This window comes from Phaenicophaeus curvirostris, chromosome 2, assembly GCF_032191515.1.
Source record: "Phaenicophaeus curvirostris isolate KB17595 chromosome 2, BPBGC_Pcur_1.0, whole genome shotgun sequence".
Classification (NCBI taxonomy): Eukaryota; Metazoa; Chordata; class Aves; order Cuculiformes; family Cuculidae; genus Phaenicophaeus; species Phaenicophaeus curvirostris.
The window spans coordinates 26,353,691-26,371,307 of NC_091393.1; the positions used below are offsets into that span (position 1 = coordinate 26,353,691).

At 41.7% G+C, this 17,617-nt stretch overlaps 2 protein-coding genes across 3 annotated transcripts in view; both read right to left on the reverse strand.

Annotated features, from left to right (window-relative positions):
* The window catches only part of SH3YL1 (SH3 and SYLF domain containing 1), a 50,426-nt gene that overhangs the window by 29,522 nt on the left and 3,287 nt on the right, over positions 1–17,617 (reverse strand). For both annotated transcript variants that reach the window (XM_069851597.1, XM_069851598.1), the window contains 5 exons: positions 7,812–7,922; positions 6,426–6,539; positions 5,871–5,935; positions 2,998–3,110; positions 366–494 (listed from right to left, as the gene is read on the reverse strand). In XM_069851597.1, coding sequence (XP_069707698.1) covers positions 366–494; positions 2,998–3,110; positions 5,871–5,935; positions 6,426–6,539; positions 7,812–7,922 — 532 coding nt within the window. The remainder of the gene's footprint in view (positions 1–365; positions 495–2,997; positions 3,111–5,870; positions 5,936–6,425; positions 6,540–7,811; positions 7,923–17,617) is intronic.
* Positions 1–17,617, reverse strand: part of TMEM18 (transmembrane protein 18) — a 285,061-nt gene that overhangs the window by 26,403 nt on the left and 241,041 nt on the right. The gene's annotated exons all lie outside the window — the stretch shown is intronic.

Below are 17,617 nucleotides of genomic sequence, written 5' to 3' on the forward strand. Positions count from 1 at the left end.
GTAAGTTAAATTAATTTCCCCAAGTCAAGGGTTGGGTTTTTTTGCCTGAGACAGTAACTGGTAAATGATCTCCCTGCCTTTATCTCTATCCATGGCTCCTTGTATTTTTTCTCCTCCCATCCTGTTTAGGTAGGGGAGTGACAGAGCAGCTGGTGGCCAGCCAAGGTCAGCCCTCCAAAGATATACAATCTCTAAACATTCAACATCATCTCAATACCCATTGCTAGACATGTTAATTGAAGAAAACCTTGCCCCTCAAGAAATTCTAAACTCAGCACAGTATGTTCTCACAACAAACTTTTTCCAAACTGAATGTGTCCTAGCTCATGCCTTCACTGAATCATCTGGATTTGAAGAGAACTTACTTGCGATTTGTTTCTTTCCTTTCAATTAAACAAGTTCCTTCCAGAGATACACCCGCAAACAGACCTCGAGATTTGCAGTATGTATAGACAGCAGCAGAGCTTCTCAGGGCAACATCTCCTTCCAAGTTTCTAGAAGGAAAAAGGTTTTGGTTGACATTCTTTAATATGACATCACAACGTTAACAGCAATTGTTTTTCTATTGTAATCCTACTAAAAGTCAGCTAGAGTTTCACTTCCTTCTGGTCTTAAAAACTCCGTTGAACATATTCAAATGGGTCAGACTTGAAATCCATTTTCAATTCTTAGTTCAGACAGGACCAAACACAAAGTAATTAAGTTATTTGATAAAGTTTCCTCTGAAACACAGAGCAATGTTGCCTCATGTGAGTGCTCCATGTTAAATCTCATCTTGCATTCAGAAGCCTGAAAATTATTAACTCATGATATAATCCCGTTTTAAAATGATCTGGTTTTGCTTGTGGTGACTTGGAACCCTATTCAATATATCTAAATCCCCCTTTATTTTATCATGCCCCAAACAGCACAAAATATTTCAAGTAAAGCCTTATCAGACCTCAGTAGAATTGGAAGATTACAACTTTTGTCCTACAAAGGTCCACGTAACATCTTAGGTTTGAAGATACCTCAGGCAGACAATCCAAAGTCCTGCTCAAGATGGACAGAACGCCAAGTTCAGATCAGATTGCTCTGGGCTTTGTCTAGCCAGATTTTAAGACTTCCAAGGACCTAGATTCCACAGGCACTGTGAGAAACCTATGTCAGTGCTCAATTATACCCACACTGATTTTTTTTTTTTCTCATATCCAGTCTTCCTTCTTTCAGTTTATGACTACTATCTCTCACCGTCTTGCCATGTGCCTCAGTGAAGAAATGGAGTTTATCTTCTTGGTGACCCCCTGTTGGGAATGTAACCTCTTAGAAGACCTCAAGGTCTTCTATCCTCCTGATTAAGTAAGCTGAGCCCTGCAACCTCATCCTTCATGTGCTCCGTGTCATCTTGGTGGCTGTTCACTGCGCACGCTCTCGTTTATAAACGTCCTGTACTGGCAGGGCCAAAACTGGACACAATATTCTAGGCACAGTCTATGAAGTGCCAAGTAAAGGGGAACAATCACTTCCCTTATCAACTAGTTACAGCTCTGTTGATACAGGTCCCTACGCTCTTTGCTGCCTTTGCTGTGAGGATGCACTGCTGGCTCAGCTTATTGTCCACCAGGACCCTGGCACCTTCTCAATGCAGCAGCTCTCCAGCCTGGCAGGCTCAGCCTACATAACTGCTGAGGGTTCATCCAATCAAGGATGGAGAATTTAGCATTTGTTGTTGTTTAATTCTGTGAGGTTTCCTGTTGGATCTTTTCTCTAGACTCTCTAGGTCCACTGCTCTGAATGGCCACCCTACCCTGAAGTGTCCTGGCTGCACCACCTGATTTGGTGTCATCCACAAAGGTGAAGAGAGTATTTTGCATCTGCTCCTCCAGGTCACTGATAGAAATATTATATCAAGTAGGACAGGTCCCAGAAGAGTCTCCTGAGGAATTCCACAGAAACCTGGCTGCTGAGTACAACATGAATCATTTACCACTATTCTTCAAGCTTGATGATCCGGTTTTTCAGCTGTTTGATAGTTTGACCCACCCTGATACCTAGGCCACAACATCTCAGCTTGGACACACGAGATGTTGCAGGACAGCATACTAAATGCCTTTGAGAGGTAGATAACATTCACTGCCCACCCCAGATCTCTCTCATCTGTAGATCAGGTATCAGTTTATCCATTTATTTTGTCAAAAAAAGATGAAAAACTGCCAGTAAAAACATTGTCATAAAAAAAAAAGGTATAAAGCAGCACACGTCCAATGAACAGAGTCTGAGGCAACTGGGCTTGCTCAGCCTGGAGAAGAGAAGACTTAAGGGGAACCGAACAGCAGCTTTCAAATTTAAAAGTAATTATTTGGTGTATTTTTTCTTTACTGTCAGGCAGATCTGTGGTGGCAGAAAGCACAGACCCATAGGTTATGGAAATGGCCGCAAGCTCCGCCAGGGGAGGTTTAGGCTGGACATTAGGAAAAAATTTTTCACAGAAAGGGTCACTGGGCACTGGCAGAGGCTGCCCAGGGAGGTGGTTGAGTCACCTTCCCTGGAGGTGTTTAAGGCACGGGTGGACGAGGTGCTAAGGGGCATGGGTTAGTGTTTGATGGGAATGGTTGGACTCGATGATCCGGTGGGTCTCTTCCAACCTGGTTATTCTATGATTCTATGATTCTATGAAATAATAGTTCAGCCATGCACAGCAGCACCTGTGCTTTTATTGAGCCTAGCCAAGCAGTCTCCTGCAAAAAACAGAATTAATCTTGGAACACTGTCTTTCTACCAAGAAAAGCCTTTATAAGAAAAGAAATAAAAGCAAAAAAAGAAAGGCTACAAGTGACTGAAAAGGCATAACGCTGCAAGGACAAAATGGTCCTGTCAACATATAGGTTGCACAGGTTGTTTTGCAACATATATAAAAAAAGCCACGTCAACGTTTATATATAGCTTGAAAATTTACGTTCTGTATTTAATTCTGCCCCATATTTAAACGTACCCATACTAAGAAAGCACTCGACTCACCTCCCCAGAGGTCCAATTGCCACAGTAAGATTTCCTCCAAGTGTAAGATTCCCTCCTTTGGCAAAAGCTTCTACTGCTCTTTCATGATTCAATATTATCACCAAGTCTGAAACCTATAAAATATCAAATAAAAGTACTATGTTAGAATGGCACAGGAGAAATACCTCCTGTTTTTCTAGGAAAACAGGTGGGACTATCAAAGACATTCCTTCCCCTGAATGAAAACTAGCTCCAGATTTATAGAGGTCCAAGTCAGAATCTCTCTTTCTCTCAGAGAATTACTTCGTTTCTTGCAAAGGATTCTCTTGATACAGTTTTCATAATAAAGTTGATTTTTTTTCTGCAAGGTACTTTGAAACTAAAACTTTTTTCATCTACTTATTTAATCAAATTTGACGGATTTTTTTTTTTTCCCCAAGTGCTGATGTGGTCAGAATGTGATACATGTTACCTGTAACAGAAACTCTATTTAAATTCAAAATTTCTTAATTTACAGATTTTTAATTTCTATGGCTTTTGCAAACAATTATGAAGGCTTTTTAAGATGTGAAGAGAGATAATACTAGCAATATGATTTTGATCCTTCCATAACTGAATGAATAACACCAAGACAGACCACAGTGAAAATTACTGTCCAAAGAATAAGCAGCAAAGAGGATATAGATTTTCCCATTACTGACAAAATGTTACTTTCTTGACAGAAAACTAGAGGTTTAACATATGCATAAATGTGTGTGTATATATATATATGAATTAATGTTTTATTTTTTAAGACTTGAATATATGAGATGTAGCCAGTTACTTCAAGAAACTACTGAACCAAATAAGAGCTAACAAAGTATTTTTGAAAGATTCAAGTGCAGCATGGAAAAAAAGAGAGGATTGCTACTCTTAAAAGACTTCATTTGCCTGGACTGTGATACAAAATGCACATATCAAAGAACTTGTATTACTGCTATTTTATTTGATGCCTACTACTATCAGTAATGTAAAACTATAACTCTCTTTGATGTAAGGAATTTCAAGAGAAGTCTCCTACAACTCTTTTCCAAAACTAGGAAGCATTCTAAAGAAAGAGAAAGTCTTCCAAACACAAGAATGATCCTGAAGAGATCGCTCTATCTTACCTGAAAGCTTGGTAAACACACTACCTGTACTAAAAAAATACTGCAGCAGTACCAGCTTGTTCAACAGTGCAGATGATGCTTTTGTAGCTCATTGTGATGGATCATCAGATACCCTGAACACCCAAGAACTATCGTGCCTGATATTTCATCCGTTGCACTTGACTGAAAACCAGGTTCAGAAAAAAACTTTCAACTTACCCCAAATTCCAAACAGTGACAGCAGGGAATGCAAGAGGAAATACTAGATTATTTGCAAAACAAAGCTGGCCAAGAAGCACTGCAAACAGCTGAAGCTAAATGAACCCATAGTGAGAAAACCTTCAAGGAAGGCATTAAGATTAATTTTAAAACTGGTATTTAATTTGAGGTGCCAAGTTTTAAAACCATGCAAATCCTATGGCTTCTGAAGTCTGATTTCCATCTGGGTGTTTAAAACCACCCATAAGTACCACCTCAACTAAGCCAACTCTAATCTCTCCTACATGAATAAAATCCAACCAATTTGTACAAGGTTTATGTTTACATCTAACTAAAGATTACTGAAATTGGACTCTGGGACCCTAAGCCACTTAGGCATTTCAGAACAGCATTTCTTCTGTAGAAGTAGTAAATAAGACTGTGTTATAATAGTGCCAGTAAGGAAACTGTTTTGTAAGCTGACAAATTTCAAATGAAAGGCACAATATTGCTTAGGAAAAAAGATCCTTCTGTATTGAAATCATTTCAGTAAGATTCAATAGTAAATGGTCACATTATCTAAATTATCACATGGAGACGATTAAAGGAGAAGTTTCATAGATTAATTAAAGCTCAAACTCAATGTCCTGTAATGCATAAATACCATAAAATATTGATCTGTTGCTCATTATGTGAGCGCTGACTGATTGGCTGTCAGGACAGGGGTAGCAGGTTAGCTCTCAGAGACACACGAGGGGCTGGCAAGGAACACCTAGATCAGCTTTGCATGGATTCTACTAAAAAGGAGAATGCTCAGAGCACGAGATCTTGTTGGCAGCACACTGTGACTTCGATTTTCTTTGGGAATCAGCAGAAAAGAAGCTAAACAGAAAGATGAGAGGAGGATAAGACTAGGGGCTAGGGTGGGAAAGATGGAAACAGAGGTGAAGGAGCTATGAGGAACAGGAGATGGGGAGCAGAGGCAGACAGCTGTTGGGGCTCAAATCAACAGGATATTTCTGAACATGTTGAGAATCCCTTCTTTAACCATTTCTGCTGGCTGGAAAATGGCTCATTTTCTGTAGCATTCCATCAGTTTAGGCGCTGCCAAACTGAAGGGTGAAGCCATCAGCACAGGTTTGAGTGGGAAATGCATGAAGTACAGTAACATTAGCTGGGTTCCATTTCACTCCACCTTCAATTCCTTTCACTTTTTCCTTATGCTCTTTAACAAAGCATCTGATACAGCATTGAGTATAGGATACTTCTAATTAATTCCAATTGGCTTATATGTGAAGCTTTCCATGAGGGAAAAATTCAGTCTGCTAGAAGTGAGAAATTGAGGAAATACCTGTTATGCCACTTCTTTCCATTTAAATCTCTCCAAACAATTAGACTGATAGGATCAAAGGCCCTATTTTATTTGTCTTGTATAAATGAACTTCATAATAGCTTTTCTACACAGAAAAATAGATTCCACAGTCTCACTAACATTTAGGTATTTGTCAATGTATTTTAATTTCTTGCAAAAAGAAGTTACCAACTAGTATTTCAAATGCAAAATTATACCTCAATTCCGATTTCAAATCCACCACCAACGCCAGCAATTCCTATTGCAGAAGGAGCAGACCAGGCTGTCATGCAAAAGAAGACAAATTTACAGAATTTTTACCATGTTACAAGAAATATTCATTTTATTATTATTACACATTAGAAAAGGCTAGCAAATTATGTCCAAAACCACCACAACAGAACCACATAACTATACTCATTTATCCCACAGTAAGGACTTTAAGAAATATAAACTGTCCCGTCCTAAACAAGTCTTTATAACAAATAGAATATCATACAGTTGTCTATAATTGGATATAATTCGTTCTTCTAACGAGTTTTAAACTATATGCTTTTATATTTCTTGCTTTGCTTCAAAGATAATGGAAATACTTCCATCTGGTCAAAAGTAGGCACAAAATTTTGTAAATAGCTTTCAAGCCAAACATTGCCAAGCTCCTGGCTTAACTCCTCACACATCTCGTGTTTTATACTATGAAAAGAAATAATGAAGAAAAAAAGTATTCTTTTTTTTTTCTTTTAATGAAGTAGAAAAGGAACATATACACTTACTTCCATTGGGAAGACGAGCTAGTACAATTCCGCTTCCACCGCGAGCAGTCACCAAAAATCCAGCTTTGATAACAGACAAAACTGCAAGGCCTTTTGCTTTAGCTATTACATGGGCTGAAACAGTAAAATCACTTATTCAACATCATAGAATCACAGAATCATAAAATAGTTTCGATTGAAAGGGACCTTAAAGCCCAACCAGTTCCAACCCCCCTGCCATGGGCAGGGACACCTCCCACTGGATCAGGCTGCCCAAGCCCCATCCAACCTGGCCTTGAACACCTCCAGGGATGGGGCAGCCACAGCTTCCCTGGGCAACCTGGGCCAGGGCCTCATCACTCTCATCATGAAGAAATTCCTCCTTATGTCTAGTCTAAATCTGCCCCTCTCCAGTTTATACCCATTGCCCTTCTTTTGTAGGAGAAGTTCTAAGAGAATGAGAAAACAAAACTTTCCATTTAAGAGTTTTGAACACACACAAGTCACATATTCAAAGCAAAAGCTTTAAGAAAGCATCAAAAAACTCAACTGATAATGACGCCTCCACTCCAGAGTCAAGCACACAGCTAGTCATGGGTCACCTTAGCCCACAGCAAGCTCTACAACTGCTTCACCTCTCCCAGTCAGCTCTTAGAGAATCAGTTTGCTTCTTGCCATGAACATTGTGTGTGAGCACCCTTAGCAAAATCAAGAGGCAATAAATATCTGACAGCCACCTCTGCACAGATTTTTGGAGTAGTCTGAATCTAAATCGAGTGACACACAGCAGCCTAATCAGCTTCTATCATTAGACAGCGTTTGTGGCAAACAGTGTCATCATCCTGCAAGTCTTATTACAGGCCTTCTGGAAGATATTTGTTAGGAATTCAAAGCCACAAGCAGCAACACCAGATAAAGGAAAATACCAGGAGAAAAACAAAACAACGACTGCAAAAATAAAGAGGATAGCAGCAAATAAGAGTGCTTAATCAGTATCAAAGGAAAAATGCACCCTGACCTCTTCTGGTCAACTTATTTTTATCTTATTCTAATAAAACATAGATATGCAAGAACTACAGATACTATAGCAGGTTCTCGCTTAAGAATAGACATTCACAGGGTGAGTATGAGCCAGTCCATCCATCCCCAAGGGAATTACTCCTGTGCAGATGCCCTGTGGTTGCAGACATGCAAAATAACTCTCCCAGTAGGCAATGACTGCCTAGGAAACAGCAAACTGAACCCCTCTACTCCCAAAATGTTTTCACAAAACTGGTGGCACCTCAAATCTTCATTCCTTTCTATGTTACAGTTAGTGAATAAAGAGGGAATCGGTAAAGAGAGCACGATTGCAACACAGGGGAGTGCTGGAGGCTTTAGCTAAATCAAAACATTTTCTTTACTCACGAGGTATGATTTTATCTGGTCCATTCCTGGAAGTTATTTCTGTAAATTCTCGTAATATTTTAGCTGCCTTTTTAGCTTCTGACTTCAGGTTGGAAGGTATAGGGTTATTCACTGTAAAACATGAAAGAAATAAGAAATTTTATCTATGGTCGGTTCAGGATAGCTCATATAAAAATAGAACAATGTGATTTTTTTATAGGGCAAACAAAACAAATGAGAATAAACAGCAAGAAATGATCTTCTGCAAGGACCATTTTGTCTCTGATGGTTGTAAGAGAAGACACCACTTCGGAAGAGCACACAAGCCTGGTTCTTTTTTGCAATCTGTTTCCCTGATGGTTCCTCAGAATCCACACTGGTAACAGCAAGGAGGTTGGAGACACATCCTCAGTTCTTCCTGTCACTATTTCATAGAATCATAGAATAACCAGGTTGGAAGAGACCCACCGGATCATCGAGTCCAACCATTCCTATTTATGTGCTTGTGGCATATGAATTTGTCTTATGCTTTTTCAAACACTTTGCCTCCAGAACACCCGCACGAGCAGTTCACTATCTGCTGCTTAAAGAAATATTTGATCTATTTTCAATTAATCTACTAGTTACAGTGAATGCCTGCTAGTTCAAGTCTCACGAATCCTGGTGAGCAACTACTGCATTCAACTTCTCCCCTACCTTCATGCTTTTAAATAGCTGCAGTCCCACAACCTTCTCCACTTCTTCTGACGTCTCAGCCTTTTTAGTCTCTCTTCAAGGTATTGCTGCATCACTCTGATTACTCTAAACACTCTTCTCTGTACCACCATTAACTCTGAGGGCATGGTCCAAATGATTCTTGAATGCCATCAGGCTTGGCGGATTGACTGCTTCCCTGGGCAGCTGTTCCAGTGCTCCACCACCCTCTGGGACAGCCTAAACCTCTCCTGGCACATGTTCCTGCCAATTCCCTTGGGTCCTGTCCTTGGTCACCAAAGAGAACAGCTCAGTGCCTGCCCCTCCTCCTCCCCTTGTGAGGAAGCTGTAAACTGTGATGACATCTCCCCTCAGTCTCCTCTGCTCCAGGCTGAATAGACCAAGTAACTTCAGCTGCTCCTTATACAATTTCTCTCTAGAGCCTTCACCAACTTTGTGGCCTCCTCTGGACACTCTCCAGCAGCTTGAGGTCCCTTTTATACTGTGGCACCCCAAACTGCACGTAGTCCTTGAGGTGGGCCCACACCAGTGTGGAGTAGAGTGGGACAATCACCCCTCTCACCCAGCTGGCAATGCCGCGCTGGATGCTCCCCAGTACACGGTTGGCCCTCCTAGAGGTGAACCAGCCAAGTTTCTGTCCAGGCTCCATTGACCAGAATAGGAATCGCACCTCTACTTTTCCAAATATATTCCTCTAGTATGTTATCCAGGCAAGAAGGAGGATTGCTAGAACAAAAAGAGATTTTGATAGCTGAGTCTCTGAACTGGCTTCCCCTGGGAGAGCTTGAAGCAACATTGGCTGTGGTGAAAATGCAGCAAGTGTAACACTGGAGAGTTTGAACTGATGGCAGACATCGCAAGATTGTGCAGAAATACCAGCAGGAAATAGCTGCATAGAATGGAGAAGACTCTAAACCACACTGTGGTAACAGAAAGAAGACACACTAATTCTATCTCCTAGTCATCTCACCTGTTTTCAGAAAGTTAAGATGATGGCCAAGTCCCCTTATGTGAGAGGATAAGGGAAGGCGAAGCTCTAAACTCTAAGAGCTCAAGACCTTCAATAAAAAGCTAGTGGCATGTGCAATTTTCACTGGTTGTTACAGTACTAAAACTGTAAGCCAGCACGCAGGAGTTCTGAAGATGTGTTTCATCCTTGGTTCATCAGGTTGGAACCTGGTTACATGGACACAGCAAGAAGAGAGGCCAGTGTATCCCATACTAAACATGAACAGACAACTGCTTCTGGTAGATTAAACAATGCTGAAGCAATCATCTCCATTACCTCCATTGTTTGTACTTGACATTACATTTTCAAGGTCAGAGAGAAAACATTACCAGCATGTTGTAAGAGAAAAATAGGAAGGTTTTTGGTTTTGTATAGAGATACGTTGAGGCAGAAACAAAAAGCATATTGCAACATCATTCTTCTTAAGAAAAAAGCATATTGCAACATCATTCTTCTTAAGAAAAAAAGCATATTGCAACATCATTCTTCTAAAGAAAGCATAAGACACTTCTAGCATATTATAATTTCTAATTCATAATTAACATTGTAACATACAGTGCATGGCCATTTGCATAATTAGGTGAACATAATTTAAAGCCATGTCAAAGTAACCCCTTTCAGTGTTTACTTTGAAAATTTTACAATATGCTTAGGCTGACTCCGTGCTTTTTCTACTTGGCTTATTTTTAACCTGGTATTGCTATCTAGGAAGAAATTTTTCACTGTGAGGAAGGAGATTCTACAAACAGGTTGTCCAGAGAGGTGGTAGATGCCTCATCCCTGGAAACATTCAAGGTCATCTTGGACGAGGCTGTGAGCAGCCTGATTGAGTTGAAGACAGCCCCTGCTCATTGTAAGGGGTTTGGATTAAAAGACATTTATAGATCCCTTCCAACCCAAATCATTCTAGGATTCATCTACACTGTAATTGTAAACATTATATTCCCAAACGCAAACTTTGCACAGAAAAACAGAATTACTCAAGGACACTGAAAATTGGTATTTCCACTCCAATCCCTCTTAAAAGGATATTTCTTCTTGACACGCGTTTTGGAGTTCCTTTTACTGGGGAATGGGAGACATGGAGAAATTCCTCATCTAGCTGGACACCACAGCTCTAAGCATGAGAATAATCTAACTTCCCAAAATAGCAGCAGAAACTTCACTTTCCCTCTGTATTATTTGTTTCCTACATTAATATTGCTTTTGGGAATCTACATGAATTCACATTCCCATTGTCCCTTGCTTCTTCCCTTCCTGTCACAGGCTGAAGCAAGGTTGGATTATTTTTCTGGACTAAGAAATGGCAAGAAGATTTGATAACAACATCCTTTGCATGGAGTTACTTTGCATGGAGCCAGCTTGGTGTGCTTCCAGAAGTGGAGTAAGAAATAGCTGATATTTTGAAAGCACAGTAGGGAGACAGAGGGGAGGAGACAGAGGGGAGGCTGGACATTAGGAAAAAATTTTTCACAGAAAGGGTCATTGGGCACTGGCAGAGGCTGCCCAGGGAGGTGGTTGAGTCACCTTCCCTGGAGGTGTTTAAGGCACAGGTGGACGAGGTGCTAAGGGGCATGGTTTAGTGTTTGATAGGAATGGTTGGACTCGATGATCCAGTGGGTCTCTTCCAACCTGGTCATTCTATGATTCTATGAGACGGAAGGAAAAAAAAAGAAGGTTGAACACTCTGCCAGCTGAAGAGCCCAAAGCTACACGTTGTAGAGAAGGGTAGCAAGTAAGATGACTTATATTCACAGTTCAGCTTAGACAGCAGCGGGTATGAAAAGCAAAGTGGCTTTAATTAGCAAGCAAGCATGGCACAGAGAGGTTTACTAACAATGGACAGCATCAACAAGCCAATTGATTAAATGCTTTCACTGCTGAAAACCAACGCAGTTACTCGAAGTGGCTACCAGATGACTCTTTCCAGAGTGGCTCGTTTTGAGTTCTTTTATTTACTTAGGTGTTACTAAGGATCTGGCAGGATGCCTACAGAAGTCTTGAGGAACTGATGACTCGTTTAAAAAAAAAAAACCAACCCAAACAACAAGCCCACGCCCTGACCTTAATTATGCATAATATAACGCTTGATAAAGCCTGGCTGGGTTCCCATTCTGCTAAGATTGCTAGAGCCATAGCAAAAGATATTTAAACATTTTTATCACTGGGGAAAGGGGGAGGTTTGGCAACCCCTCTTACGCAATGCCAAACTAACAATATTGTTGATAGAATTCAAGATTACATAAGGACATTGACAACAATCAACACTAAATAGGCAAAATTTAATGGTGAGGTCCATAGCTTGGGTGAGGCCTCACTATTACTACCAAATTTTAGATGTTTTGCAACATTTTGATGCATCCCTGCTCATCACGGGAGGGTTGGAAATGGATGAACTTTAAGGTTGCTTCCCACCCAAACTATGATTTTGTCCAAAGGCAAAGAATATTATGCTTTTTGCAGCAAAAATCTAGTTAAGTGGAAAATCACATAAATAAATTAATTTCAAAATTTAATTCAAAACTACTAATTACCTAGTGAATACTAGAGAATTCAAAATACTAATGTATTTCGAAAGACAAAAACAAAAATACAAAAAAAATTACAAAAAATAGAAAATACTGGTGTAGAGAATTCAAAATACTATTCAAATCTACTAGCGAATACTGGAGAATTCAAAACTAGTTATTTATAATGTAGAGGTTTGCACTATGAAATGGTGGTGTGTGTCCCAAAATCCAATAGAAATAAAATGACTAAAGATTAATAGTGAAGGTTAGGGACAAACTCTTGTTTCTGCTTATTTTAACCACTGTATAAACAAAACCACGAGTAGAGTTCTGTGACATGAAAAATGATTAAACTTCTGTTCACCTACCACACTGCGCTCATCCCCTCAAGCTGACCTCAGGATTTGAATTGTACAATTATTTTCTTAAAAAACATACTCAATATTGCAAGCCGACTGAACAGATGTTATTGAAATATCTGCTTTTAAATAAAAATGCTGTATGAAATCTTTTGAAATGAACATAAGTTCCAAGTTCAGTTTACCCTTCCAATAACCTAAGGAATAATCCAGTAGCATCATCTTCACTATTAGCTTCTTGACGTGAGCCGGCAATGTGCACTCACAGCCCAGAAACCAACCATGTCCTGGGCTGCATCCAAAGCAGCGTGGCCAGCAGGGCGAGGGAGGGGAACCTGCCCCTCTGTTCCTCTCTGGTGAGACCTCACCTGGAGGATTCTGTCCAGTTCTAGAAACTTCAACATAATTAGGAGATGGAGCTGTTGGAACGGGTCCAGAGGAGGCTACAAGGATGATCAGAGGGCTGGAGACCCTCCCATACAAGGACAGGCTGAGAGAGGTGGGGTTGTTCAGCCTAGAGAAGAGAAGGCTCCAAGGAGACCTTATCGCCACCTTCCAGTGCCTGAAGGGGCTACAAGAAAGCTGGAGAGGGACTGTTGACAAAGGCTTGTGATGATAGGATGAGGGGCAATGGGTATAAACTGCAGAGTGGCAGATTTAGACTAGACACAAGGAGGAATTTCTTCATGCTGAGAGTGGTGAGGCCCTGGCCCAGGTTGCCCAGCGAAGCTGTGGCTGCCCCATCCCTGGAGGTGTTCAAGGCCAGGCTGGATGGGGATTTGGGCAGCCTGATCCAGTGGGAGGTGTCCCTGCCCATGGCAGACGGGCTGGAGCTAGATTAACTTTAAGGTCCCTTCCAACCCAAACTATTCTATGATTCTACGATTCTAAGTACGCATACATAATTGTCCATTTTGTATTCAAGTAATGCTCAGGAAGGAGGTAACCAGGAGTATTAAGACAATAATATCTATCAGGAGGATACACTGACTGACAGATTTGGAATACCATGACCAGTGAATGCTCAGCTGGGAGTCAGCTTCATTTGCACTGCTGCTTGTTGTTGAAAAGAAAAGATATTGAGCATATGTGAGTCAGCAACAGAGACCCCATGGGGGCATATCACACCAAAATTGATTAACTGCTTAATTTGCAAGCTGATGAGGCAAGTGCGTCAGCCTCTAATTTACATTCTGACTAACAGTAATAATGTGTTGGCTGAACATTTGGTGAAATTATCCGAGCAAGGTGTAATAAAGAATAAATAAAGGCTTTTTACTTAAAAGCTGGAACTAGTTCTGATATAATCAAAATTCTGCTGAATAAGAACACATGAAACAAAGCACGGTGGCATTATGAGAACCTGAACATCAAAAGTACAGTTTCAAAGAAGATTGATGATAAAGTGGAGACAAAGCTTCACATGCATATTTCATACATATGTTGCCCACGTATGTATGAGCTTTGAAGTATTTTGGTGGAAGGTAGTTTTGCGTTTTTTTGGTTACAAAAAGAATTAAAATCAATGACAAACGCCTTCTACGAGCCTCAGAGAGTAAGTCTTCACTTTCACTTTACTAAAACATTCAGAAAGAGCACGAGAATACATCAAAGCACAGCTGATTTGCAAATACGCATGGTTATTGCAGCAACACCAACGCTAAAAAAGCTTGTATAAACAGAGAACATTCAAAATTATGAATTAAGAACATTCATAAACATGAGAACTAGCATAGTCAAGAAAGGTTAAAGAAGAACATGTAATGGGAAAGAGAAACCTGAAAAGCAAGACAGTGCAGTGTTGGAAAAGAGCCTAAACAAGAGATTTCGATTCAGCACTACAATTAGAGATGAGTGTAATTTTGGTTTCACAAACATCTAACATCGTCGTACTGTGGTAGCCAGATCCAGCCTTGGGATTCATGTGGTACTGGGAATTCCTAGGGCAGCGTGCAAAACGTGCACCACAAGCATTTTGCTTAACTCAAGACAAAGTGGAGCAATACAGTCTGCTGCTTGTCATCCACTGCTCTATGTCAAACACGTCTCCATCAGACTCCCTCCGTTTACTACTTCCAACACTTGAAGCCAATGTTAGACAGCAAAGCAGCCAAGTCAACAAAATGTCAAGGAAAAATCTGTGGAGTCCAAGGAAAGAGCGGCAGAAGTTTGAAAGGAACCTGGAGAAAAAAATGGAACGAAATAAAGGCAATAACCCAGCAGACTCAGACTCCTGTTGTCAGAGCCTGAGCTCCTTCCTCCTTTGGGGTCAACAGCAACAAGCAGATGATGTTTCCTTGAGACTCCAAGAAGCACTAAAGATGAAAACCTCACAACGTGCACCGAGATCAAACTGCTGGCAAAGCACTAATCATACAGCAAGCAGTTGTCCAGGAAAGCAGTAGCAGAGAAGAAGAAACTGGCTATTTTTGACACAGAGGTTCACGTGAATTGTACCATTCTGCCATAGTCATCTGGAGAACCCCACGGGAGACAGATGACCATGGAAAATGTATTGGTGTAAGGCAACAGAAGCAAAGTTGAAAAGGAGAAAGGGTTTTCTTCAGTATAGAGAAGCCTTACAGTAACCTCATGCATTTCTAACATGCTCCTTATCACTTGGATTCTACCAATTTCACCAACTTTCATGCAGTGTTGTCCCTCAAGAAGCTTGGTGTGGACGGTAAGGAAGAGATGACGGTAAGGAGGGTGGCAAGGTACAAGTACCACAGCAGGAATGATGTGGCTTTGCAAAGAGGCAGCTGAGCTGCGCTAGGACTGGAAGACTCTAACGTGTGCTTTCACAACCCCCAAAGGCTTTTGTACTGTGAATTGTCAAAACTACTCTTTCACCTTTCTCCATCCTGGATAACAAGAAGTTTACTGGATGGTACTGTGTTAAGAAGCTGGTGCTGGCAGTGCTGGGGAGGGAGAACAGACCAGAAAGCTCCACAGAACCTGCAGCCTTCAGCACACAAAAACCCAAGGAGTTGGAATCAGAGAAATATAAAAACAATCAGATCTTTCTTGTCAAACATTGCAGTGGAAGGAAGTGAAACGGTGCTTAAAAATAAAGCTGAAAATTAATACCCCCTCACCCTATCCATGTTAAAACCAGCCTGGTTTTCCTGGTTCCACCTGCAATAACCTGCTAAAGTTAGCAGTTGACAACAGCCTGTGACCAGGAAAAACCTCATAAGCATATTAAAGTTACAGCTAAATTCAGCCTTCCAGAACTCAAATATGAAAAAGGAATGTCATGCAACAGAATACAGCATCTTCTCTTAAAGGAAAACAGCTCAACAGTTATATTTCTCAAAGAGGAGCATCTCACGGACACTTCTATCACTACATAAAGATACTTATAGTATTCATAATATTTTTTTAATTGAATTAGAATAAGGGTATAAGAAGAAAATCATTCTTGAATTTATGAAGCTTACATTTCCAAAATTACATAGATATATATACTGAAGGAGCTGGCGGATGTGCTGGCCAAACCCCTTTCCATCATCTTCCAACAGTCCTGGAAGACTGGGGAAGTCCCACTGGACTGGAGGCTGATGTTGTGCCCATCTACAAGAAGGGTCGCAGGGAGGACCCAGGGAACTACAGGCCTGTCAGTCTGACCTCAGTGCCAGGGAAAGTCATGGAGCAGGTGATCTTGAGTGCTATCATGAAGCACATGCAAGAGAACCGGGTGATCAGGCCCAGTCAACATGGGTTCACAAAAGGCAGGTCTTGCCAGACTAACCTGATCGCCTTCTATGACAAAGTGACTCGGCTGCTGGATGAGGGAAAGGCTGTGGATGTGGTCTTCCTGGACTTCAGCAAAGCCTTTGACACAGTTTCTCACAGTGTTCTGCTTGAGAAACTGTCAGCCTCTGGCCTGGACAGGCGCACACTCTCCTGGGTGGAAAACTGGTTGGCTGGCCGGGCCCAGAGAGTGGTGGGAAATGGTGTGAAATCCAGCTGGAGGCCAGTGACAAGTGGTGCCCCCAGGGCTCAGTGCTGGGTCCAGCCCTGTTCAATGTCTTCATCAATGATCTGGATGAAGGCATCGAGTGCACCCTGAGCAAGTTTGCGGACGACACTAAGCTGGGTGGAAGTGTCGATCTGCTGGAGGGTAGGGAGGCTCTGCAAAGGGATCTGAACAGGCTGGACCGCTGGGCAGAGTCCAACGGCATGAGGTTTAACAAGGCCAAATGCCGGGTCCTGCACTTGGGGCACAACAACCCTGTGCAGTGCTACAGACTAGGAGAAGTCTGTCTAGAAAGCTGCCTGGAGGAGAGGGACCTGGGGGTGTTGGTTGACAGCGACTGAACATGAGCCAGCAGGGGCCCAGGTGGCCAAGAAGGCCAATGGCATCTTGGCTTGGATCAGAAACGGCGTGACCAGCAGGTCCAGGGAGGTTATCCTCCCTCTGTACTCGGCACTGGTGAGACCACTCCTCGAATCCTGTGTTCAGTTCTGGGCCCCTCACCATAAGAAGGATGTTGAGGCTCTGGAGCGAGTCCAGAGAAGAGCAACAAAGCTGGTGAGGGGGCTGGAGAACAGGCCTTATGAGGAGCGGCTGAGAGAGCTGGGGGTGTTTAGCCTGGAGAAGAGGAGGCTGAGGGGAGACCTCATTGCTCTCTACAACTACCTGAAAGGACGTTGTAGAGAGGAGGGTGCTGGCCTCTTCTCCCAAGTGACAGGGGACAGGACAAGAGGGAATGGCCTCAAGCTCCGCCAGGGGAGGTTTAGGCTAGACGTTAGGAAAAAATTCTTTACAGAAAGGGTCATTGGGCACTGGAACAGGCTGCCCAGGGAGGTGGTTGAGTCACCTTCCCTGGAGGTGTTTAAGGCACGGGGCATGGGTGGATGAGGTGCTGAGGGATATGGTTTAGTGTTTGATGGGAATGGTTGAACTCAATGATCCGGTGGGTCTCTTCCAACCTGGTTATTCTGTGATTCTGTGATATATATACATATATATATCTCTCACAGTAATTTGTGACAAATGTTATTTTAAAGATAAATACTTCTGAAAACCTGTATGGAATCTTGCATTGCATTACTCCAGGACAGCTAAGAAGCTAGACAACAACAATGAGAAATCCAGTCATCTGCATCTGGATTAAGGCATTAAGTACCTCAGCCTTTTCCTCATCCCCTGTCACTGTTGTTCCTTCTGTGTCCAATAGGGACTGTATGGTCTCCCTAGTCCTCCTTTTATTATTTATATATTTGTAG